Source organism: Lycium ferocissimum, chromosome 7, assembly GCF_029784015.1.
Source record: "Lycium ferocissimum isolate CSIRO_LF1 chromosome 7, AGI_CSIRO_Lferr_CH_V1, whole genome shotgun sequence".
Lineage (NCBI taxonomy): Eukaryota > Viridiplantae > Streptophyta > Magnoliopsida > Solanales > Solanaceae > Lycium > Lycium ferocissimum.
In genome coordinates, this window is record NC_081348.1 from 144,413 (window position 1) to 170,514 (window position 26,102).

The window sequence follows — 26,102 nt, forward strand, 5'->3', positions numbered from 1 at the left end:
CACACTTTTGAGAGTGAGGGTTTTAGGATAAGTAGAAGTGGAACAATGTATATGCAGGACAAGTTTAGACATTATAAGAAGAATAAAGCTGCGATGAGATTAGACGGGATTATAGTGTCTAAATATAGATGATAGATTGAAATATAATTTTACATATAACTTAGAAAAATATGGTTGAAATATAGGAAAGCTAACAGAAGTTATACGCAATAGGAGTATACCAGCCAAAGTGAAATGCAAGTTCCATAGATCAGTTGTTAAGGCAAACAATGTCATATGGTAGTAAATATTGTGTATCTAAGCCATTATATCCACAAGATAATTGTCGTAGTAATGCGAATATCATAATAGATGTACAGTCATTTAAGGTTAGACAAGATTTGAAATGATCACATCAGTAGAATGTGCAAGTAGCTGAGAGATGATTATGGGCATGTCTAAGTACACTTTCAAATGCACCGGTCCATGTGAACACCATTATGATAGAAGAAAGGTGTTAACAGGGCGTAGATCTAAATTATGTTGAAGATGTTGTCTCAAAAGACCTACAATCATTTAGATCCATGCAAATTTAGAACACAATGAAAGTAAAAGATCCATATAGGTGATACCGACTAGTTGAGGCTAAGACTTGGTCATGTTTTTTAATTTACACCGTATAGTGATTGTCAGATTCTTTTGCAAAGGAAAGAAAGAACGTGTGAAGGAGGCGAATATCCTATACAACAGAGCATTGGTTTTTGGTGCAACTTAGCAGAAGAATGAGTACTATGGTTCTGAGAAAGGGACCAGGTCTTGAAAAGATTCTATTGTATTCAAATTGGAAAAACTGATTGCTATGTTTGTTCCGTGAGCGGTCAACTGAGGAGGTTCTGTTGGCCAACTAAACGTCTGTGTGTTGGGTCTTAAATAAAAGTTAAAAAGAACTCGAGACGTGGATGAAGAGGGAAATCTTGGAGCAGGGGTATCATTTTGTCTCTCACCGGCCGAAGCATGAATTCTTCAGATGGAGCCAGCAGGAAGGACGTGCGATGACTGTCAAAGAAGTGCCTCAACTGCTACTTTGACTCCTTTGATCAATTATGAGATGAAAAGGGTACTTTTTTTTTTTTTTTTTTGAGAATAGTTACAGAAGAAGAGGGTTTTTCTTAAGCCACGTGAAAATTCACTATGGGTATTCCGTTTGGATGGTGTAATGCGAGGTTGAAGATTTTCTCTCCATCCCTCACCTCATATCATTCAAAAATCTAATATATTTTCCCTTATTTTTTCATGCTAGCTTGGACAAGCAGTGGTCATTCTTTACCAGGTCACTGTGCGACAGCCATTTGAATTTTGGCTTTAGTAATTTTAATGATTTTCGGCATGCGAAATTTGGGATGCTACTCCATTTGTCTATTGACATCATATCAGAGGATTATATGTATTCTTCTATTTTGATTTTCATGTTTTGGTGTGTGATTTGCCTTTTTATTACGGTTTTTAGAATCCTTGTAAGAAGAAGAATAGGTTGTACTTTTGGATATGTAATTATGGCTTCCAGCACAACCTTTGTGCTGATGAATACACTGTTACCTTTCTCAATATTAAGCAGAGTTAGTTATTCATCTGTGTTCAGACTTATCCTTAAGCTATTGAAAAATAATATTTTAAGCTGCATGGTATTAGTCTAACCGCTATTTTATACAGCTAGTTGCATCTGCAGATTGTGCTGGAGCTTTAGATGTTACAGATGATTTGCAACATTTATTGGTACGTTAAAGCTCATCTAATTTTATCTTCAATTCCATTCTTAGATTTTTCTATGTTTTGACTATCTCACACTCGATTCTTCTCTCACTATCTCTTTCTATCCTTTTGAAGCAGCAATACATTAAATTTCGAAATTATGTTGGCTTATATGATGCTTCAAGTTTTATTCTCGGATGAAAATGCTAAATTACATTAAAAGTTTTCTATGGATTTTGAACATTGCAAATGCTATGATGGAAGAAGATGTTCTAACTGTCAAATGATTTACTGCTTGATAGGATGGAGATGAACTGGCTGGTCTACATTGCTTTCGACACCTTCGTGATGAATTAGCCACTTCAATCGATTCTATCAACAGGTTAGTCTATTCGAGTTAGATTTTTAATCAGTTTCTTGGATTTGCTGACTTTATTTTATTATGGTTTTGCAAATTTCTAAGCAAAGTCTGCATCTGCCATTGTAAAATTTGGTGCATTTATCTATGCATAAGTTCTTATTGAGGTTCTTGTGCTTTCAATATAGAACTCAATAGTTTGCCCAACAAATAAATGAAGTTGAGGACATACTCATCTATTGCATAATTAATTTCCCCAGCTATTTCTACTCATAGTTGCAAGTTGTACCTACTGCTTCTTTATTATTTTTTTTTTATTTTTTATAATAGTAGCAGCTTGTATTAATCACAAAAAGAGGCTGTAAAGCCAGTATTTACAGAGTTGGAAGTGAGAAAAAAACTACTAAATGCAAAGGATAACTATAGAGACTCTAGGAGTTGAAGTAGAGCCGCTGCGTCTTCTGTGTATTCTTGTCTGCACCAAAAGTAAAATAGCAAAATGCAGCTGAGCGTTATCTTTTGGATTGAATTGCCTTCAAAGCATCTCAAATTTCTTTCCTTCCAAATAGTCCACCATATGCATCTTGGGATTATGCTCCATCTTCTTTTTTGAGTTTTTGTGCCCCCCTTTCTCTTCCAGCAAGATAGCATCGCCATTGAACTCTCTGGCATTGTCCAGCTCAAACCCATACTAGCCAAAAAGATATCCCAGAGTTGGGTGGTAACTCTGCAATGCAGGAACAAATGATTATTTGTCTCTGCAGTCCTTCCACAAAAAGGGCAGATAGAGCATAGCTGAAGTCCCTTTTTTGTAGCTTATCATGTGTCAAACATGCCTTTTTGACAACTAACCATACAAAACACTTAATATGATAGCCATGTTTATTTAATACTTGTTATTTCCCCAAGCACTTCTTTTGGCCAAAGCATTTATATGCTAGTATGCCCTTGAAGCACCTCTTGGCGTGCTTTTCCTTATTAAAAAAGGTACAATTTAGAATACTTTAGCATTGTTACTTACCAGATTCAATCTTGTAGCATTCTTTCAGCAGAATTTTTGCGTATAACCATACAAGAAACTGGCAACATGGATGCAGCAATTACATCAAAATTTAAAGCACGGACGACCATTGCAATTAATGGAGAAGGCCATGAAGTAAGTGTTAGCTTGTTTATTTTGTATTTTGTATTTTGATGTTATTGCTGCAGATTGTTTTCATTCTGTTTGTTAGACTGCAAAACTTGTCTCACTTTTGGAAAAAGATACAGTATCCAGTAGTTTGCATAAAGAGCAGGTTTTGATTCTTTATGAAACTGTAGCCGGAAGATGAAAGAATCTTAAACCGCCACTGTTCAAAAATTGCTCCATGCTTGATTCCAAATGTAGATTATATATCTTCTGCTCCTAAATAATCCAAGTAAGTGGGGGTGGAGGATTTACATGTGTCCTCTTTATATCATCCTGAATTTCAATATATCTATCAATGAGATAGTTGTGGTATGAATGCCTACTGTAGCAATGCACATTATGGCTGTGCCTTAGGCAACTTGCAACAGGTCATACAAATGACCCGTTTGGCCATAAAAATTATTCACTTTTTCCCGGAATAATATTTCACTTTATTTGAAAATCAGTGTTTGGCCATGAAAATTCCAAATTCAACTTGAAGTTGGATTCCGAATTCGTGAAACTGCTTATAACCTGTTTTTCAACTCCGTCTTCTTAATTCCAGATAATATGCTCTTTTCTCTCCTTTGCAAAAAGTATAACCAAACACAAATCCATCTTCAACTCCAACTTCAAAAAATTCCAAATAAAGTGAAAAATATTTGGTTTCTATGGCCAAATGCCTACTAAATTGATCTTGAAATATTGCAGGTTAAATTGGATGAAGAAGAAACCTCAAATTTCCGAGACCGGCTTCTTCCATTTGTTATTGGATTACTAAGAACTGTAAGTTATCTCTATGGTTAATCTGTGGCATCATTGCTTATATGACTTGTTGAAGTTTTGGGTGGATCATGATTTCCTTGAGGTGTTGACCATTCAATGTCATATCATGACCTAGGTGAGTGGTGACTATGTCATAGCTCAGTCTCTTCCAATGACACACACACCACTTCACATATATGCACTACTCTTCTCTCGTAGAATTTGAGGTAATTTTGATGAAGCAAAAATGTGTATAAATCTGGATTAGATCATACTGAGAAGTGTAAACTGTTACTCCAGCATGTTAGGTGAAGTATCGGGGTATGTAGGGCATAAGGTAAAAGGTAGGAATTGGATGTCAAGGAGCTCTGAACATAGAGAATATTAGAAACTGTAAAAGCTTCTGGATAGATGGAGATTAAAGTTGGAATCTCTCTCAGGCTCTTCATTGTTTTGTTGTTAAGAAAGGAAACTGTTTTAAAGGGAACATACAACAATGATACAACTGCTACTAAAAGATTTGTGGTGGTTGGGGGGGGGGGGGGGGGGCGGGGATATTTTTGGTTTACACATTTATCAGTTCGACGAGTGTAACTGAAGAGTAATTAGAAGTAGGTTGGCATAAGAAGGAAAAAGCTGAAGACTGATACCTAGGATGATATAGTGAATTGAGGTTATGTATCCCTTTCGTTCCATAGTTTTCTGTCTTTGTGTGTGTGTGTGATTCTTTATCGTCAACTCGGCTCATTATCATGAGAGCTATCAAGTTTCATTATATGCGAACTAGAAGATATTATCTGGTCTCCTTTAGTTGATATAATCTATGGATCTATTCTCCTAAAGAAGCAGTGGAGGTCTGGTGCTCAAGGAAAGTTGGTAAAACCATCAAGAAAAATAAGGAATATGATTTCAACATGCATTTTCTGGGTAATATGGAAAGAAAGGAACAACAGATGTTCTAATGGTTTATTAACTTCAAATTCAGTACTCAAGCCTAAATGCATTCTGCTACTCTAAAGCTGGTGCAAGCTATTCCCTGTAAATTCTCTTGAGCCCTTTTTGGGTTTTGTTAGCTCCCTGAAAGGCTGGAACTATAGCTAGTATGTTTTGGAGTTAACATATGTCTTTTGTAATTCTGCATCCTCTTGATGCCATCAATGAACAACATACCCAGTGTAATCCCACTATCAATGAAATTTCTTACTTCATCAAAAAATAAATAAATTATGGATCTATTTTCATGAATGTTTTATGAGTATTTGGAGTTTCATAAAGTAATTTTTGTATTAAAGCATTTTTCATGTTTGACACTTATAAATTCCAGGCAAAACTCCCTGCTGTGTTGAGAATATATCGCGATACTCTTACAGCTGACATGAAAACTGCCATTAAAACAGCAGTTGAGGAGCTGCTTCGTGTTCTGGTTGCCCAACCTTTGGATTCAGATTTTGTTGCAGGAGAACGAGTAGTTGATACAGATGGTGGGTTAACAATTTAATATATCACAGCTACTTGACTTTGACGAGAAGAGCTTTGATAGAAAAGTAAATATTCAATTATGTTGCTCGAAACCTCTGAAAATGCAACCGCACCTGTGTAATATCCTCCAGAAATGCACCTTTTGTGAAGGATCCGACACCGGCGTGGCGGCGATTTTGGAGGATTCGAGCAACAGATTTTTAATAGGCAAATGGGTTTATTTCCTTTTTCTTTTAATTAGAAACTAAAGGGTGCTCCCGGAGGTGGGAAAGTCTGATTCATTTTGGTCTGCACAGAGAGGGGAAAGGGAGGATTGATGCTTTGGTTTCTGATTTCATGTATCTTCTGACGTAGGTGGGAGCTCATCTCTTGCCAGTAGATTGAGAAGCCTGTCACCAGAAAGTTTTGTTCAACTTTTGAAGGCTATTTTCATGATAGTGCAGGTAATGTGTACTTGCCATACCTTTTTCTGTTTATTTTGATTTGTGCTTGAGCCAGGTGATGTTGCTTTTTCTTTGTACACTTTTTTACTCATAAAGGGACTCCTTTAGGTACTGTCAAACCCAGCAATCAAACATATAATGTTCATTTTCATGCAATATGTGTTCCTAAAAGGATTCTATTGCAATGTTAATGCCACTGCTAAGACCCAAGATCTTTTGAATCAATGCTTGTGTTGTTAACTTATTCTAACCGATGATAAGTACCTGAGATCCTTAATCTGGTTCAGATCGACTCTTAACCATTAATTGATTTGGTGTCTGATGGCTGCCTATATTGATTTCTCTAGATACGTTGAATTCTGGAGAAATCAGTTCTTCCGTTTTATAGGCCAGCTGCATCTCTTCTTGCATCTAGTCTTGTTTATGATGTTTTATAAGTTGTTACAATTTAACGTTTTTCCGATAATATTCTTTTTAAAGCTTCATTTCGTGGGGCATAAAATATGATCCCATTTAAGGTGTGTAGTTATCTTGAATACTGGAAACAAAGCAAAAATGTCTTAAACCAAACAACTAATGCCATTTATAAGTAGAAGTCATTTTCAACTATGACTCACTTCATTATAACTAACTATTCAGTACTCTCTGTCATCTACTACTATCACCTCACACCTTACCCCTCACTACCTCTTCACTTCCATCATAACTGCCAAAATTTACTAGAGCTTGAATTTGAATTAAAGACCTAAATGATTAAGATAGTTGTTCCTGTAAAACATTTCATTTCAAAGATACTTTCTCTAACACTGTTGTACACCCAACCTAAGTACCTTAACTTTGTAGTGGATTCTTGGTTTGTGTTTAAGAATGGTAGTTTTACCCTTAGAGCCCGTTTGGATTGGCTTATAAGTTGCTGAAAACGGCTTTTTTGAGTGTTTGGCTGGCCAGCTTAAAGCCGTTTTGTGCTTAAAATAAGCCCAAAAAATAATTGTGCCTGTTTGGCTTAGCTTATCTAAAGCAGCGTATAAGCTGAAAACAGCTTGTAAGCTGCTTTTTTTAAGCCCATCCAAACAGGCTCTTACTGAATTTATCTGGGTAATTACTAATTGCTTTGTGCAGAAGTTTTTGCCATATTTTTTTCTCTGTTTAATTTAATTTTGGTATGATGTGACTTGATGTTTTTCTTTTAGTGAATGCAGGCGCACTTAGTCCAGGCTTCTGAAGTTAAAAAAACAATTGAGTGGATTATCTACCATCTTGATGATCATTACGCTGCTGACTCAGTTGCTGCTGCAATTGCACTTGGGGCAGCAGCCGCAGAAACTGGTAGTGAAAGTGATGGTCAGATGACCTTTTCACAATTTTCTCCCCCAAGCAACTTCTCCAGGGTTTTTACAATTCAGGAGAAGGGAAATGATGCAACAACCATGTCAAATTTATCGAGAAACTTCAGGTTTGCGTACATTCATTTGCTGTTATTCTTATATGTTTGTGCTATTATGTTGTCATTAATATCGGGACATGTATTGAGGGAAAATCAACTTCTGGTCGTGTATTTGTTTGTTGAAAATATTTCCTTCAAATTGTTGGTATTCATGTACATTTATTTGATAGATAATTGCGCATTTGGTCATTCTTTCATTGAAAATGTTTGAAATTGTTTCTCATAATATCCCAGTAGCATATTTAACTCTCAATTAATATAATGCGCTTTTTGGTCTTTCTAAAAAAATTAATTAAATTAGGCTAACGTGGAAGTGAGGCTTGGTACCCAGGCCATCCAAAAGAAAGGAAGTTTCAAGTATCTTGGGTCTATTATACAAGGAAATGGGGAGATTGACGATGATGTCACACATCATATTGGTGCAGGGTGGATGAAATGGAGGCTCGCTTCCAAAGTGCTGTGTGATAAGAAGGTGCCGCCAAAATTTAAAGGCAAGTTCTACAAAGTGGTAGTTAGACAGACTATGTTGTATTCAGAAGATGAAAATTGCGGAAATGAGAATGCTGCATTGGATGTGTGGGCACACTAGGAGATATAGGATTAGGAATGAAGATATCCGGGAAAAGGTGGGAGTAGCCTCGGTGGAGTACAAGATGCGGGAAGCAAGACTGAGATGGTTTGGGCATGTGAAGAGGAGAGATACAGATGCCCCAGTGCGGAGGTGTGAGAGGTTGGCTATGGACGGTTTCAGGAGAGGTAGAGGTAGGCCGAAGAAGTATTGGGGAGAGGTGATTAGACAGGACATGGCGCAGTTCCAGCTTACCGAGGACATGACCTTAGATAGGAGGTTATGGAGAACTCAAATTAGGGTAGAAGGCTAGTAGGTAGTCCTGCTTATCTTTTCATACTAGTAGTCGCGGTAGAGCTGTATAGTTTCTTACCTGTTGTTTGTTGTACTTCAATTATTTTATTTATTTGTGGTAGCTACTGCTCCTTTCAGATTACTGTATCATGACTTATTTGCTTTCGTTTATTTTCATTTGCATACTGTTTTGAATTGATTGTCCTTATCTGACCTTTTTTGTCATGCTTTCTCTCGAGCCGAGGGTCTTTCAGAAACAGCCTCTCTACCTCCCAAGGTAGGGGTAAGGTCTGCGTACACTCTACCCTCCCTAGACCCCACGTTGTGGGATTTCACTTGGCATGTTGTTGTTGTAATGGATTTTTAGCTTCTAAACCATTCATCATCCTTGTGTTATGCTAATGCAGGTTATTTTGGTGGGTTTTTCTTTATAGTTTGCGAAAGACGGAATTTTAAATATCATGACAATATAACGTATTCTCTCCAAAAAAGATGGAGTAAAAAGAAAGAAAAATTTCCTTAAAGTTGCACTTGGCATTCCCATGCTCCAACGGTCCAGCCATTAACAATCCATTACATTTGTAGGAATTTGTAGTGGAGGTCAACAACAACACATTTCTATTATAAAAGGTTTGATGTGTGTAATCGGACTTCATGAGGACCAAGACTAACTTTGTCCTGATAAACCAAGACCACAATTACACCCTTCCTAATTGTATCACAGATTTTGCCTTTTAGGACATCCAAATGTTTGACGCATATAGACAAGTAATGATAACATATCCTCCTTTTTATTTATAAAAGATTATACCAATCTACTTATTGCAGAAATTCAAATTCATTTAAACAAAGACGTAATGTTATTACAATGACTAATCAACTGCAACTTCAATAATACTTGCACTCTTATCGATTTATAATTTTACTCTAAGTTAGTTCATTAAACTACAGTCTAGTGAACCATGTTATTTAAGATTGGAAGGAAAATATACCATATTTTTTGCCAGAGTTGTTTTCATTACTCTGTCCCTAGCATTCTGTGTTGGTGGAAGCACATACCTAATCTGGAAAGCATGTTAATTGGTTGCTGAATTATTTTGGCATTTCTTTTTCTTTCTTCCTTTTGTATTTGTTCTCTTTCTTTTTTCTTTTTCCTTAATTAGGGGGTACTGTTAGAATGTTTCAATATCCGGGCTACAGAAGATTTTATTTGTTTTGGTTCCATTACTAGTAATTACAGCATTTAATGAGTCAAGTTGTTTGCACCCAAGGGTGCGACCTTGAGGTCAATGAAGTGGGTTGAGAACCATGAGGTCTCAGATTCAATTCCCAACGGAGAAAAACACTAGCGCGATTTCATCCCATCTGTCCAAGCCTTAGTAGGAAAAGTCACTCGATATTTGTGCTGGTGGGAGTAGCAGGTAGCCCATGGAATTAGTCGAGGTGTGGGCAAGCTTGCCCAAACACCACATTTATTAAAAAAATGGGTTAGAATTGTTCACAAAATAAAATTCAAATTCACTTGTATAAGCTCGAGTGATTATTTAGCCCTTCAAATTAATCTTGTATAAGAAATTGAGCTTATCCTTAGATTGCCACTCGTGGTATAGCAATAACAAACGAATTATGTGAACATACTATATTTCATTAAATTTTATAATATGTATTTGAATATTAAGCTTGAAATTTTCTTTTTGATGAGATTTTTATTGATTTCGAGCTAATCTTACTAAGTTGAGTAGTGTGGTGAGAAGCAATTGTAAGAGTATATCTAAGGTGCTTTCCAGTAAACTAGAAAAGGTTTAGATGAGACAATATCTACTTCACAGAATGATAAAGGGCTAGGTCAAGGAGCTCTGAAACAATTCTTTCCAGATTGTATATTTTATCTCAGCAGCAACATGCAACAATTGGGGAGATATGGAGCAGCCAAGGATGGAATTTGATCTTTAGAAGATGCTTGAATGATTGGGAAATAGATAGGCTGACAGAATTCCTCAGAACTCTAGAGCTATTCACAGGAATCACAACTTCCGAGGATAGCATCAAGTGGCAAGAAAATAATCAAGGAAACTACTCAGTCAGATGAGCCTACAAAGAATTCAACCTTTTCAACAATCAGATCGGGTGTTGGCCTTGGAAGATGATATGGAAAGTCAAAGTTCCCTATAAAGTATCTTGTTTTACGTGGCTACTAGCTAGAGGAAAAGCATTCAACACTGGACAATCTTTGTAAGAGAGGTCATCATCTATGTTCCAATTGTTCAAGTTGTTTTCTATGTGGTGAGGAACATGAGACAATTAATCTTCTGTTCTTGCACTGTAAACTGACTGAACAACTATGGAGGATGTTCCTCAATTATAGGGGGATTCTCTGGACCATGCCAAGTAAGATAGTTGATGTGCTAGCATGCTGGACCAGAGAAGGCAGTAATGCAATTCAGAAAATGAGATGGAAGATTATTCCAGCTTGCATTTGGTGGACAATTTGGGAAGAGAGAAACCAAAGATGTTTTGAAGACAAAGCCAACCATTTCCAGAAGATTAAAATGAAGTGTTTAGGGCTGTTCTACTTTTGGTGTAAAGGAATAGGTTTAGAAGATAATGAATCAATCTCTGATGTATTAGAATCTTTGTGAGATGACATAGGATCAGATGCTTACCCTTTTGTAATCTAGTCTCTATATATGTAAATATACAAATATGTTACCTTCTCAAAAAAAAAAAAAAAAAAAAAAAAAAAAAAAGCTTTTGTGAAAGAAAGACAAATTCTAGAGGCAACTTTGGTGGCATATGAAGTGGTCGATTCGAGAAGAAAGCAAGGGGAACCGGGGATTTATGCAAATTGGGTCTTGAGAAAGCCTATGATCATGTCAATTGGAGTTTCTTGATTTCATTATGCTAAAGACGGGCTTTGATACAAGATGGGGGACGTGGATATTATTGTAATCTCAACAGTTATGTATTTGGTCCTCATGAATGGCAACCCATGTGTTTTTTTCGATAGTGACGAGGAGACCTGCTATCACCTAAGTTCATACCAGTAATGGAAGCATAGAGTAGGACATGGATAGAGCTGTGATGAGAGGTTATGTTGAGGGGGTTTTCTACATCGGTTGGAGTAAGGTACAGTGAGGGATCTACATCGGTTGGAGGCAAGGTACAGTGAGGGGTACACTTTTATATGCTGACGTCACTTTAGTGTTTTTTGTGATGCTGACTAGCGGTGGATCCAGGATTTTTAGTAAGGGTGTTCGAAAAATAAAAATGTAGTGTTTGAGATTTGAACTTGGAACCTCAAGGTGAGTTTTGAACACCTTAACCACTAAGCCAACATCTAGTCTTGTGCTCATGGGATTCAAAATCTCTCTCTATATATATATATATACACACACATAAAAAATAAACAACTACCTTATATATACAGTGTAATTTTTTACCAAGGGCGTTCGGGTGAACACCCTCACCCCCGCTAGATCCACCCCTGACGTTGACAGGACTCAATTGGAGTATTTGAGAAAAGTTGACATGGTCGCAAGTGGTATCGAGCTTAAATATCAATCTCAGAAAATGTAAAATGATCCAAGTTGGTGTGGTGGAGAACATTGAGATCTTAGCACAAGTGTTAAATTGTAGGGTCAGGGCATTCCCTAGTACTTATCTTGGTCAACCACTAGGAGCATCTAACAAGGACCAAACAACTTGGAACCCAGTGATTGGGAGGGTGGAAAAGAGACCTGCGGTATGTACACTTTCGAGTCGTCCTACATACTTTGTCTTTGATGCATGCTCTAATTAGCATTACAAAGAAGTTGGAAAAAATTTAGTGGGACTTTCTATGGAATGCTCCAAGTAGGGAGGACAAGTATCACCTGGTAAATTTGGAGACTGTCACGACACCAAAGTGTTGGGGTGGACTTGGATTAAAGATTTAAAGGTTTTCAACAAGGCGCTATTAGAAAAGTGGTTATGGAGATTCGGGATAGAGGAGAGGGATCTATGGAGGGGGGTGATTGCAGAGAAATATGGGGTCTTAGAAGGAAGATGAGGACTAAAATGTTTCTCTTCCTTATACAGTTACCAGTTTCAAAAAAAAAAAAAAAAATGTCTCTCTTTCTTATGGGTGTGGGTTTTAGAGGAATATCTTAAAGGGGCGGGAAGATTTTTATGGGAATATATCTTTTACTGTGGGAGATGGGAGTAGGGTAAGTTTTTGGAGACACAGGTGGTGCGGGAACAATGCTTTGAGTATTACATTTCCTAATATGTTGAGGATTTTATGCCAAAAGATGATGTCAGTACAACGGATATACGAAGGCTTCAGGGTGGAGAAGTTCCAGTTGATTTTTAGGAGTAATTTGCAAGATGGGAGATAACAGATTTTCAAAGATTGAATGAGTTGCTTCATGAACAAAGTGACACCGGATAGCCATGATGTATGGAGATGGGGATGGGGAATAACGACGTCTTCCTGTTAAGTCCTTTTATGAGAATATTTTGGATAGGGAGGGTCCATTTTCATACCTCTCAGTGTGGATCCTTAGGATACCAAGAAAGGTGTGCTTTTCCACTTGGTTAGCTGCGAAATATTGATGCGGATAATTTTAGGAATAGGAGGATTACTTATGTGAGTTGGTGCTTCATGTGCAAAAGTTCAGGAAGACGCGAATCATCTCCTTCTACATTGCCAAAAGCGTCTTGTTTGTGGTGGGAAATACTGTGTTAATTTGGTCTTCAATGGGTAATGCCAGGTGGGGTCAAATAAGTCTTGTTTAGCTGGACTTTAAGAGAAAGGGAGAGAACGACGCAGGATGTGGATGTTGCTCCGCTAGCACTTATGTGGACCGTGTGAACCTAGGTCAAACTCGTCCATAGAGTGTTGTTTGATTATTTGACGAGCCAAGCTAGTACATAGTATGCTTGAACTTGGTTCAACTTGAGTATAAACCTGCTAGTAATTTGGTACTTTAGAAACGTGCTTGTTTTTTTGTTATCGAAGTCTGGTTGTCACACTAAAAATGGGCAAACTATATTATTATGTGCTTTAAATTGGCGTCTTATTTTCGAAGACTACTTAAACTGCTTAGATAGATTTGGATACTTATAGATCTATTTATTTCTTTGATAGAGCTGATATATTGAGAGAGAATACCGAAGCTGTATTTGCAGCTTGTGATGCTGCTCATGGAAGATGGGCAAAAATCCTTGGAGTCCGTGCTCCGATTCACCCTAAGTTGAGGTTGCAAGAGTTCCTAAACATATATAACATCACTCAGGAATTTATTACTGCCACTGAGAAGGTAAAGCTTCATCTTTCTATTAAGTATATCCTTTACTAATTCTAATTTTTGTTTCTATACTTATAATTATCTGTTATTCAAATATAAACAGATTGGTGGAAGGTTGGGGTATAGTATCCGTGGAACCATACAATCACAGGCCAAGGCCTTTGTTGATTTCCAGCATGAATCTCGAGTTTGTTCCTTTTCCAGCTGAATTTATTTGGTTCCACTCTCTTGCCTGGATTATTAAATGTTTTTTGTTGGTTAATTCAGATGGCAAAGTTGAAGGCTATACTTGACCAGGAAAACTGGGCTGAGATTGATGTCCCCAATGAGTTCCAGACCATCGTCACATCACTGTTCTCTTCCAAGTCAGAGAACACTGGACATGCTGATGATGATTCTGCTGACACTGCAACAAGCAAAACTGAAGTCATTCGAAGCAGCAGTGATCCTTCAATGGTGGATGCTGGACTCCCAAATATATCACATAATACGGAGCAGACTGATTCTACTTCAACTCATCCAGATAATACAGCACAGGTTAGTCTTTCACAATTGAGCTGGAAAACTAAGGGCAGCAGTGCTAATTTGAGACTATTTAAATTCAGAGTAATGACACAAAATCAAGAGAACGCGGAAGATCATCTCCTAGAATGCTTTCCTTTGGGGGTGTTGCGTATCACATGGTGAACTGGTCAGTGATTCTCCCTTATTCTGATAAATTCATCTGTTATTTTGAGTTAACTTGCAGTTTTTTTTTCCAGTTTTCATTTCATTGTCATAACTCTCAATCTCAAACGCTTCTCTTCTTGGCCCTTGGTTCTTAAATACATAATGCTGCCTGGTACTTAACTACAATTAATATGAATACTACCTCCTTCCTCTTATTGCTACTGTTTCCTGGTCATTTAGCATGTTTTCATTTTTCTTGTCAAGGCTGGAACCTGCAAAAATAACATCATTACTGTTGCTTTTCAGTGGCTTGATTTTGGTGAAGATGTTGTCAGAATATATTGACATGAATAATAGTTTAACTGGCCTATCTTCAGAAGTAGTTCACCGTGTTGTTGACATCTTGAAGTTTTTCAATACAAGAACTTGTCAACTTGTACTTGGAGCTGGAGCCATGCAGGTAAGCTCTTGCTCTCTAAATCAACCATAGTACCTTATGGATCATTCCTTGGATATACCAAATAATTTGGATGCGCCCCGCAAGCCCATCACCCATTCTAGTTCCAATCTTATTCTTCGATTTTGTTGCCTTTTTGAATAAAATGGGCCTGAATAGACTGGAGCATGCATGGAGGATTCATATAGCCGGCTCCAACTAGTTTGGGAGTGACTATAGTTGATTGATTGATTGATACTTTTTTTTGACAGGCAAAGTAAATGTTTCATGTATATGAGAAATAAAGGAGAAAAATATTATTAAAATTGTGTGTTTTACATTATTACATTGAGTCCTATTTATAGACGCTGCAATACAATCTTTTTCCTCGTAGGACACTATAGACAATCCTATTCCTATTCTAATACTCCCATCAAGCTAGTGCATACAAGTCATAATGTACCGAGCTTGTTACAGATGTAACTAATACGAGGACCAGTGAGAGATTTGGTGAAAATATCTGAAAGTTGATCACTCGACTTCACAAATTTTTAACAATATCTCCTGAGAGGCATTTTTTGTCGGACAAAGTGTCAGTCAATCTCACTGTGCTGCATCCTCTCATGAAATATCGAATTTGATGTGATATGAACGGTCGCTTGGTTATATCACACGTGTTTCATCTGATCGGTTTCTCCACACTTTAGTTCTCTAAGTAATTGTTTAATCCAAACTTACTCACAAGTTGCTACAATCATTGCTCGATATTTAGCTTATGCATTAAACCGAGGAAACCCCACTCTATTTTTTACTCTTTTGGGACACCAAATTACCTCCTACTAGAATACAATATCCGGATGAAGAACGCCTATCAGAAGGTCATCCTGCCCAATCAACGTGTGTATATCTAACGATTTGCTCATGGCCCCGATCCTCGATGAGTAGTCCTTTACCTGGAGCTGATTTTATATATCGCAGAGTGCGGATAACTACATCTCAATGACTATCACATGCAGTGTTTTGAAAGGCGAGCAGTGTCAAAAAAGGCGACGAGGCGAGGCGATAACTGAGGCGTCGCCTTTTTTTAAAAAAAAAGAAAAGAAAAGAAAAGACACAGACTTTAAAACTTAAAACGTAATTTTAGGGTTTTTTCGACTTACCTCTTTCAGTTGACTCGAGTAGGCGGACTTCTCCCGCTTTTCCTTGTTCTCTTCAGTTGCAAAGGTGCGTCTTCTTCTTCTTCTTTGTTCTTCTCCTTTCTTCTTCTTCTTCTTCTTCTTCTTCTTGTTCTTCTTCTTCTTCTTTCTCCTTTATTTTCGCAGATTCTTTCTTCTTTCTTCTTTCTCCTCTGTTTCCAGCAAATTCTTTCGTTTTCTTGCACAAAATTTTCTTCCCTCTATTTTTGTCCTCTGTTTTAGATTTTTCTGCCCAGCTTTTTTCTTTTCATTTTTCAGTCCATTTATTTTTATTTTTTGCCCAGTTCAGTTCAGGTGTATACTAATTAATACATTAATATGTTGCCTATAAACAGTAATTTTCAATGGCATCATGTGAGTCCTTCAAGTTCTAGACTTTTGGTTTTTGAATTGAAATATTTGCTAATATGTTATTGCTATTGAGATTTTGGTTATTTATATATGTGATTAAATATTTTAATTTTTTGGCATTAATTAGCGCCTCAGTTCAAAAATGGGAGTGCCTCGCCTCTCGCCTCAGTGGGTTAGGTCCTTGTCGCCTTTTGTCGCCTCGCGCCTTCCAAAACATTGATTAAAGCGAGAATCCATAAACTAACTTACAACACTCACAGGAAAAGAAATGTCAGGTCTAGTCACTATGAGATAATCGAACTTACCAACCAATCGCCTATATCTTTCAGGATTATTGAGTGCCTCCCCCTGTCATAGCAGGAGTTTAGCATTCGGTTCCATAGGAGTATCAAGGGGTCTACATCCCATCATTCTTGTCTCTTCAAGAATGTTTAAGGCATACTTTCTTTGTGAAATAACAATACTTGATCTGGACTGAGCAACCTTAATAGCTAAAAAGTACTTCAGTCTACTGAGGTCCTTAGTCTGGAAATGCTGAAAAAGACGTTGCTCTAAATTAGTGATGCCATCGTGATCATTGCCGATGATAAAAATATCGTCAACATAAACCACCAAATAAATACACAGATTTGGAGTAGAATGCCGGTAAAACTCAGAGTGATCAACTTTAATGAGTCATGCCAAACTCCTGAATTATTGTGTGCTGAACTTCTCAAACTAAGCTTGAGGAGATTGTTTTAGACCATAGAGTGACCGGGGCAGTCGACATACAACTAGACTCCCCCTGAGCAATAAAACCAGGTGGTTGCTCCATATAGACTTCTTCCTCAAAGTCACCGTGGAGAAAAACATTCGTAATGTCCAACTGATGAAGTGGCCAATGGCGAACAAGGAACAACCATGGATAGAAAAAGGCGGACATATGCCATTTTAGCCACGAGAGAGAAAGCATCACGGTAATCAAGCCCAAATATTTGAGTATACCCTTTAGCAACAAGGTGAGCCTTAGGCCTATTAACTTGACCGTCCTAACCAACTTTGACTGCATAAACCCAACGGCAACCAATCCAACGACAACCAACATTAGATTTACCTGAAGGAAGAGAAACAAGATCCCAAGTACCGCTCGCATGTAAAAGAGACATCTCGCCAATCATAGCTTCCCTCCATCGTGGATGAGAAAGTGCTTCACCTGTAGACTTAGGGATGAAAATAGAGGACAAAAATGATAGAAAAGGCATAATGAGGTGATGATAGACGGTGATAACTCAAAAAAGTATAGCCGGGGTTAGTATTATGAATGAATCGTATACCTTTTCAAAGTGTAATTGATTGACTAGGAGGAGACAGTCCACAATAGGTACAGGGTCCGGCTCAGGACATGAATCATCTGAGCCTGATGCTGGAGGAGGGGATGATGATAAGTCGGGAGTGGTTGCAACGGGGCTGGAGATGTAGATATAACCGTATATTCCTCAAAGATCGGTATAGGTAAGACCACAGAGATATCAGGATGATCAGAAGATGTAAAGTAAAGGTCGAGACCAAAAAAAATGTGACACCGTCTGACATAAGGTACCGATAAAGATCAAGTGAGTAGTAACGATACCCCTTTTAAACCCAAGAATAACCAAGAAAGACACATTTGAGAGCACTTTCCCAGGGCTAAGTGCCTAAGTTATGAACAAAACATGTGCTTCTAAAGACATGAGGGGGGAAGAGAGTATAGAGGTGACTGAAGAAATAATAGAAAATAAGGAAATTGATTCTGAATGGAAGACAAGGGCATTCGGTTAATTAAATAGCAAGACGTGAGGACTGCATCACCCCAAAAACGCAACGGAACATGGGATTCAATGAGAAGAGTTCGAGCAGTCTCAGTGAGATGCTTGTTCTTCCGTTCTGCTGAGGAGTCTATGGACAAGATGTCTGATGAATAATTTCTTGGTGAGTCATAAACTGCTGAAACTGAGAGGATAAGTATAGCAAGGCATTGTCACGACGAATAGAGACACCAAATTGATTTTGTATTTCAACACAAAAACTCTTGAATATAGAAAATAAATTAGAACGATCTTTCATTAAGAAATCCAAGTACATCTTGAATAATCATCAATGAAACTAATAAAATAACGAAATCCTAAAGATGAATTGACTCTACTAGGATTCCAAATATCAGAATGAACTTTTGAAAAAACAGACTCTGCCCAACTCTTAGCACTACATGGAAAGGTAGTGCGGGTGTGGTCCCAAGTTGACACGACTCACAATCTAATGTCAATAGACTAGACAAACTATGTACCATCTTCTCTAGCTTAAATAAACTCAGATGTCCCAAATGTCTGAATTAGGTATGGAGAATTTGTAACGGGGTATGCTGTGAAGGAATTAAAGAGAGGTAAGATAGTAGAGGCTTTGTTATTCTTGCTCTGCGCCGATCGTCTGTCCCGTACTGTGCTCCTGCATAATAAAAAAATCATCATGAAATATTATGGCACAATTTTGGCGCGAGCGTCAAACGACTGCGTCTGCCTAATAAAGGACTTGTTGGGGGTGACAAAACAGAGATCTAGAAGCTGCTGAAATGCTGGAATATCGCTGGAGCTCGCGGGAATACTCGTCAGAAAAATAAAAGGTGATCAGATCTTGAAGAAAATGGTATGGGTTAGCTTGGAATCTTTGCTCAACCCTGAGAGGAAAAAAATTTGTCGAAAAACTGGCCGGAAAAATGCAGATTGACAAAAAAAGTGAACTGTTGCGCCAGATTAGGGTTCCGACAATCGGATCTTAAAAAAAATGGAGGGACATGCTCAGAATGCTTGGGCGACCACACCCAAAAAATAGCTAAAAAAACTGATTAGAATCTGCCTCACGCGCCGGCACGCGTGGATAGGGTATTGCCTGAGCAGCTTGCTGGATTCGGTCGCGGGAGAGTGGAGGAGCTTGTGATTGTGTTGGTTTTGGCACCACACTGACGGAAAGTGAAACGAGGCAAATCAGATATGAGTTGTCGCCGGGAAAATGCACGACAACTGTTTTTCCTGTCCCGGATGTTTCTCACCTTAGCTCTGATATCATGTAAGAAATAAAGGAGAAGATATTATTGAATTATGTGTTCTACATTATTACACCGAGTCCTATTTATATACACTACATTATAATCCTTTTCCTCATAGGACACTGTATAATCATATTCCTATTCCTATTCTAACACTATATAAAAACAACATAAAAGAGCGTTTTTACTCAAAAAAAAAAAAAAAAAAAAAAAGAGCGTTGATAGCAAAATTTATGTACTAAAGCAGGCTAAGCTTGTAAGTAATTTAAAAGATTTGTTGGACTATCTATTGCATATACATCATTGGGTTCACACCAAAAAGCTAATTATTTTTTTTGAAACTGGTAATTTTGTATTCCTCAGCATTAAGGGTATGCTGGCCACCTCCAAAAATTTACATTTTACTAAAAGCGAAATACTTACAGTAATCCTAAAAAGTCCACTAACTGAACTTCCTCTTCTACATATTGTTCTTTACACCAAAAACTTAATGAAGTAAAGACCTTCCATTGGATCTTCTGCAATGAACTTTCTCTGCCTTTAAAAATTCTGTCATTTCTTTCCTTCCAAATGTTCCACCAGATGCAGGCAGGAACTGTTTTCCACCAAATCTTCTGACTCTTGCTCCCTCCCCTTCTTATCCAACAGCTTAGAAGGTCTGCAGTGTGTTCAGGCATAGTCCAGTTCACCTTAGCCAAATTAATGAACAATGCCCAGACTTGTGTCGTAACTTTACAATGAAGGAAAAGGTGATTGTTTGTCTCTAAGGCCTCCTTGCATAATGTGCATCTTGAAGCAATGTTTATTCCTCTTTTCTGCAGTGCTTCATGAGTCAAGCAGGCTCTCCAAGCTACCAGCCAGGTGAAACACTTCACCTTAGTTGGTGCCACACTCTTCCAAATGGATTTCCAAGGTCCTGGTGTCCTCCCTGAAATTTCAGTCAAACCCTTGTTGTACAATCTGTTCACAGAGAACAGTCCATCTTGATTATGCTTCCATGTCAATTTATCTGGCTCAAAATTAGTTCCTTGAAATCCACCAATTACTATCAATAGTTCTGCTACCCATGCTATTTCCCAATCATTTAGAAGTCTTCTGAAAACCAAATTCCAGCCTTGGGGAGACCACATCTCCTCTATTGTACTATCTGGAGACCAAAAAGCTAATTATTGCAAACAAATATCTTTTTATCTATGTATAGGTTGAGCTATCCCTTCAAAACATCTTATATTTCTATGTTTTGGTTGATATTTCAAGTACCTTGAGCTTATGCAATGCCTATTTCATGTTATAATTAATGGCCTTTAGCCCGTCTAGGCGTCATGTGGGTATTATGGAAGGAGAGAAATAGGAGAATGTATCAAGGAGTTGAAAATGATTTGGTAAAATTAAGGAACTCTCTTATTTCTAGTTTCTTTTTGGTGCACAAATGAAGTCCTATTTGTATAGAAGATTGTCTTTTGTAGAGAAACATATGTTTGTGTGGGTTCTATAATCTTGGTATAAAAGGCTTGCATAGGGGTTTTGATGCAGGGGTTTCCCTATAAAATCATTTACTTTATCATCACAAATTCACAATAGTAGATTGATTAGTTGATTTTCTTTTTATATGATATTTTAGGAATTAAATGACTAAGGAGGCCAAGAGTGTTTTTGTTGCATCAGTTAATCCTAAATTCAGCCCACCCTAATCCTATGGACCAAACATGATATAAAAAATAACTTCATCAGCCCCCGGAAGGACTTTTCTGCCATTTCCATTTGCCATGCTCTGCCATTTCCTTGATGGGAATTCAAACAAGAATTTGAATCCATTCAGATCATACACCTGGACCCCTTAAGCATCTTTCGAGTGCTATACATCCATTGCCGTACTCCATTGCGTGTTGGGTTTTCGCTCTCTCCGGTGAACCTTCCAACCATACATCTATTTAGAAGATCTGACTTCGAAGTATATGGATCCCCCACCATTCTGATGCAGGCTTCATCAGCATCCTTAAGAGGCTTGCCATTTGCACCTTGCTATTGCATCACTTTAAGAGCCTTCAGTGTTTTGCCTCATACTTGTCACTTGTAATAACTATATGCTGACTTGTAATAGCTATGTTCTTGTTAATGAGCCCTTCTAATTTTGCTGTTACGTCTCTCCATCCAGCATTAAATGATGTCTCTGGTAGGATAATAACTGACCTCCTGTACCCTTGAACAGCAACCAAACTAATAAATCGACCGTTGTTAATGAACTTATGTGAACAGAAGAATTTCGCTGAGTGGTCCCTGGTTTTCCATCTCTTAAATGAGTTGCCTCAATTCTCTGACGCCATGCGCATTAACTGGCAGATCCATGAAAGGATCTTCCTGCTAATCATCATCCTTCTCATAAATTTCTTGTTACGTTCAATCCATTCAAACCACTGCTCGACTCAATGCAACAGTCGGTTATGTCATATCACTTCTCCCTCAAGATAAAGTTAACCATATTGATGCCTTCAACCAAGTTTTCCCGCAACCACTAGGAAATGATTGATGGAAAACGCAGCTTTTCCGAGAAAGCTTTGCCGGAAAATCACTAAGCAAGGTCGAAAAAGATTAGTCACAAGCTTACCTCGAAACTAGTGCCTGGGAGCATTTTCTCTCTTCCACAAAAGTTACTACAGTATTCCTCACCCAAAGCTTACACTGTTTCTATCTTGTATATACAGTATCTGTGTCGTTAATTGGAGAACATTTTGCAGGTTTCAGGTTTGAAGTCTATTACTTCTAAGCACTTGGCCTTGACAAGCCAAGTCATCGGTTTCACATACACTATAATTCCTGGTAGGCAATATGACAAAACTGTTTACTGATGGAGTTCATATATTGTTTCTGGCTTTTGTCTAGTTCCCTCTCTACTGTTACATTCATGGTTGATCTTTGGTTTAAGATACACAATGTGCTTGGACATTGTTCCATTGGTATTGACATACCAAGTTTACTATTTGTGTAAAATTTCTACCTGAATTGGGGTAGGAAACAGTATGTTGTTTATTTACATTGTTATTTTATTACCTTTGTCAGTGTATAGTTGAAATTCATAAAAAGTAGGAACATTATACAAAAAGTCATCTATTGGCATATTTCTACCTGAGTGTCTGAATAAGTATTCAGAGGAAAACAAACCATTCAGGTCTTCCGTAGAGTTAATCTCTCTTCATCTGCGAATGTGTTCTGCATTGGGTGTTCTTGCATTACACATGATCACCTCTGTCAGTTGGCAACTCTGAAAACCGCAAGTTCCATCAAATCTTAATGGTTGTATGATTCCTTTTTCAAAAAACTGTTGATTTCCGACTTGAACCTGTGTCCTTAATTGCGGAATCTCACCTTATCTCATCAGCCATTTTATCTTCCTTTCATCTCTCTGTCCCATATACATGGTCATTACAAACCTGAAACTCTGCTGACCTTGCTCATATTCTCCGGTTATTCGCCCTTCCTTCATTAGCCTATCTAATGCTGCATCTCTTTTTTCACCCTTACTTAATTAGGCTATTAAGTGCTACATCTATTTTCTTCACCCTTTCTGAATGAGACTACTTCGTGAGTGGTGGAGAGTCATGAGGTCTCAGGTTCAAATTCCAGCGAAGACAAAATTACTAGGTGATTTCTTTCCATCGGCCATGCCTTGGTGGGTAGAGTTAACCTGTACCTGTGCTGGTGGGAGGTAGCAGGTACCCAGTGGAATTAGTCGAGCTGCGAACAAGCTGGCCTAGAAAAAATAAAATAAGACTACTTAGCACTTTGAGCAGGGATTAGGCATGGACCTATAGATTAAAATCCAAAAGGTGTATACATGTGAGGGGGATATGGTGCCTTACCTCTTCAAAACTAAGAAACGTTTGAGCGTACTCAACCCTTCCTAGTCTAGTTATCTTGAGTTAGTCTATGATTAAAATTAGAAAAATACTAGGCTTAGGAGGACTCCTCCTAATTACATGTGATTACTTTGTACATTACTTTCTTTAGGCCATAAAGGATTTCTTTGCCTGATATTAGAGTTGTCTATTCTTCCTGATCCCAGAGATAAATTGGTAAGGGACATCCAAGAGACAAAAGTATTTCATTTCATAGGCCTTATACTTGGAGGAAAGTTTATCTGAAAAGGAGAGGAGGATCAATCTCGTCTAACTAAATTTGTTGACAAAGGGAAGATGTTAGAAATCATCTTGAGTAATGATTTTTATTACTATTGCTTGAGACATGATATGGTTCTGGATACGCTAATAATGTATGTTCTTCCTAACTGCAAAGAAACTGCGTAGAAGTATTTTTCATGCTTAACTAACTTTTAGAAGTTCCTTTGATACCTATTGTGTAGCCTGTATTTATTTCGGACATTTTATGTGTTCAAAGAAATCAAGAGGATATTGTTTCTGAAAGTGCCTGAGACACACAAGGGATTGCTAATGCTGGAAGTTGATCGAGTAGCACAGGTAAGGAAGAGATTTTGCTTATGTTCTTTCCTGCATATTCCTTCCTTCCTAGTAGAGGTAGCTACTTAAAGAAAGAAAATTTTGTGTTTCTTCGTCAACCTTCAAGATTATTAATGAGGTTCCATGTTCGTTTGTGAACGTTCCTTCGGTATTTTTCATTCTTGTTTTCAGTCTGCAAAGTTAATGTAGGTTTTTTTTTTTCTCCTTTTTAGGGTGTGGGGGAGGAGTGTAACTTCAAGGCTTTTATCTTTCTTGTCTTGTTAAGCTTGTATTTTTGGACCACCTTGGTGCCCGTTAATATGTTCTTTTTTTTACTTAAAAAGAGAGAGGGTGCCTATTTAATTGTACTAAATGCGAGTATGAGATCATGGGGAAGAAAACAAAAAATAATGGCATCTTTTTAGATGTTACCATTAGTTATGTGTGTATGGACCATATCAAGCTATACCTGACCCGCACTATTTCTTGTATCTGTTCACAGTTATTTGCTTTTCTCGCTCATTCTATATATAAAATCAACTGCTTTTATGTTTTCACTGGGCCCCAGTCAAATGCTTTGTATGCTGAGACCATTGTACTTTTAAAGCATCATAGTCCATGGTTTTGGCTAACATCCTTGACCCTAATCTCTTTCTGGAATTAGGACTACAAAGTTCATCGTGATGAAATACATTCGAAGTTGGTACAGATAATGCGAGAAAGATTGCTGGTACACCTTCGGAGTTTGCCACAAATTGTTGAGAGTTGGAATAGGCAGGACGATACTGACTCACAGCCAAGTCAGTTTGCTCGTTCAATCACAAAGGTAGAAGTTTGTTATATCATATATGTCTGACTGCATTTCCACCCAAGTTCTTGCCCCATTTTTCCTACCTTTAAGAAAAAATATTGTCAAATTTGAGAAAGAGAAAGGTAGGGTGGGATTACCCATTTATTATCATCCCTTGATGATTTCACACTTAATTTTTGTAAATACATGATATAGAAGTTTGCATTATTTCGGAGATGTTTCTGAAAACATTAGGAACTAAAGGTTTTTGTGGATTTTTTAACTGGTAAATAATGTTGTATTAATAATAAAAGTGATCAGTGTAGCACTAAGAAGGTGCTACGTCATTACGAGGTTAGACATCCCCCAAAACAAAAACAAAAATAAAAAAGGAGGATACCTCCTGCACAAAGTTCTATTCGTGTAGAGAATCTATGAATCGTAGCATGCTGTTTTCGCCTTCGGCATCCTGTAGATTGCATCAAAAAGTGAAAAGCTATAAGCATATAAATTTGATCTTTTGAAGAACATCTGCTTTCCCTTCAAAACATCTTGCGTTCCTTTCCTTCCACAATATCAAACAAACGCAAGCTGGTGCTGTATTCCAAATCTTTCTCAAACATTTCCTTAATCCCACAACACTAACTGCTGAAAATTTCCTTGACTGAGTAAGGCATGATAAACCGTATACGGAACAAGTGAAAAATTAAGTACCAGATCTTATTTGTCACTGCGCAATGCCAAAAAAGAAGAGGGTTGCTGCTTTCCTGTGTTGTTGCACAAAAAGATCTTCTGCATAATTTCAATCCTCTTCTCTGAAATTGCTTTGAGTTAAGCATGCTTTATGAGAGGCTAGCCACATAAAACAGTGGAAGGAGCCTTGGACTTCGAGAGTTGCTTCCATGGCCAACCAATTACCCCCTCTCTGTTAGATGTCTTGTAACAAGAATTAACAGAGAAATGGCCATTCTTATACCTAATCCGGGTGGTACTCTCAAGGACCTCCTCATTTAGTAACGCCTTTTCCAAGTGTTCCAACAGTTGACCCATTCGAGGTACCTCCCAATCAAAACATTTTTTTCTAAATGTTAATCTCCAGCTGTTGCCATTCCAGCAATCTGAGACAAACTTATCAGTATTGGAGGTGCAACTATGAAGATCTTGATATTTGAGCGTAAGACGTGTATGTCCAATCGAAGCATCATGTCAAAACCTTGTCCTTTTTCCATTCCCCACCTTGATTATAATGTTTTCAAAAATATGCCATAGGCTGCTAATATGTTTGCATAAAGCCATAAACCAACACCATGAGAAGTATTAATAGGACCGCTGAAATAGAAACTTTGTTCCCCATATTTGTCACAAATCATCTTTTTTCCTAAGATCCTCACTTCTTTGTTGTATCTCCACAACCACTTCAATAGGGGTAATTTCAAGAACTTTTTCCCCGCTTAACAAATCTTTTAAAAAGAACCTATGTTGCTCATCGAGCATAAGTGGGGGCATAAATTAGTTTTGCCTATGAGGCCGGAGTTCAGGACATTTCAATACAATGAACCTGCTCAACTGACCACAAGTTTTGCCTTAGAGACAAAAGTTGCATGTGTTGCTCAGTT

The 26,102-nt window shown here is 37.7% G+C and overlaps 1 protein-coding gene across 1 annotated transcript in view; it reads left to right on the forward strand.

Annotated features, from left to right (window-relative positions):
• The first annotated feature begins 1,006 nt into the window (after positions 1-1,006).
• Positions 1,007-26,102, forward strand: part of LOC132063061 (vacuolar protein sorting-associated protein 54, chloroplastic-like) — a 29,045-nt gene continuing 3,949 nt past the window's right edge. The window contains exons 1-16 of the mRNA XM_059455494.1: positions 1,007-1,096; positions 1,690-1,752; positions 2,031-2,110; positions 3,125-3,242; positions 3,966-4,040; positions 5,344-5,500; positions 5,853-5,941; positions 7,141-7,394; positions 13,376-13,547; positions 13,639-13,722; positions 13,803-14,072; positions 14,141-14,226; positions 14,511-14,664; positions 21,981-22,062; positions 23,638-23,717; positions 24,361-24,522. Of these exons, the coding sequence (XP_059311477.1) occupies positions 1,007-1,096; positions 1,690-1,752; positions 2,031-2,110; positions 3,125-3,242; positions 3,966-4,040; positions 5,344-5,500; positions 5,853-5,941; positions 7,141-7,394; positions 13,376-13,547; positions 13,639-13,722; positions 13,803-14,072; positions 14,141-14,226; positions 14,511-14,664; positions 21,981-22,062; positions 23,638-23,717; positions 24,361-24,522 (2,016 nt within the window). The remainder of the gene's footprint in view (positions 1,097-1,689; positions 1,753-2,030; positions 2,111-3,124; positions 3,243-3,965; positions 4,041-5,343; positions 5,501-5,852; positions 5,942-7,140; positions 7,395-13,375; positions 13,548-13,638; positions 13,723-13,802; positions 14,073-14,140; positions 14,227-14,510; positions 14,665-21,980; positions 22,063-23,637; positions 23,718-24,360; positions 24,523-26,102) is intronic.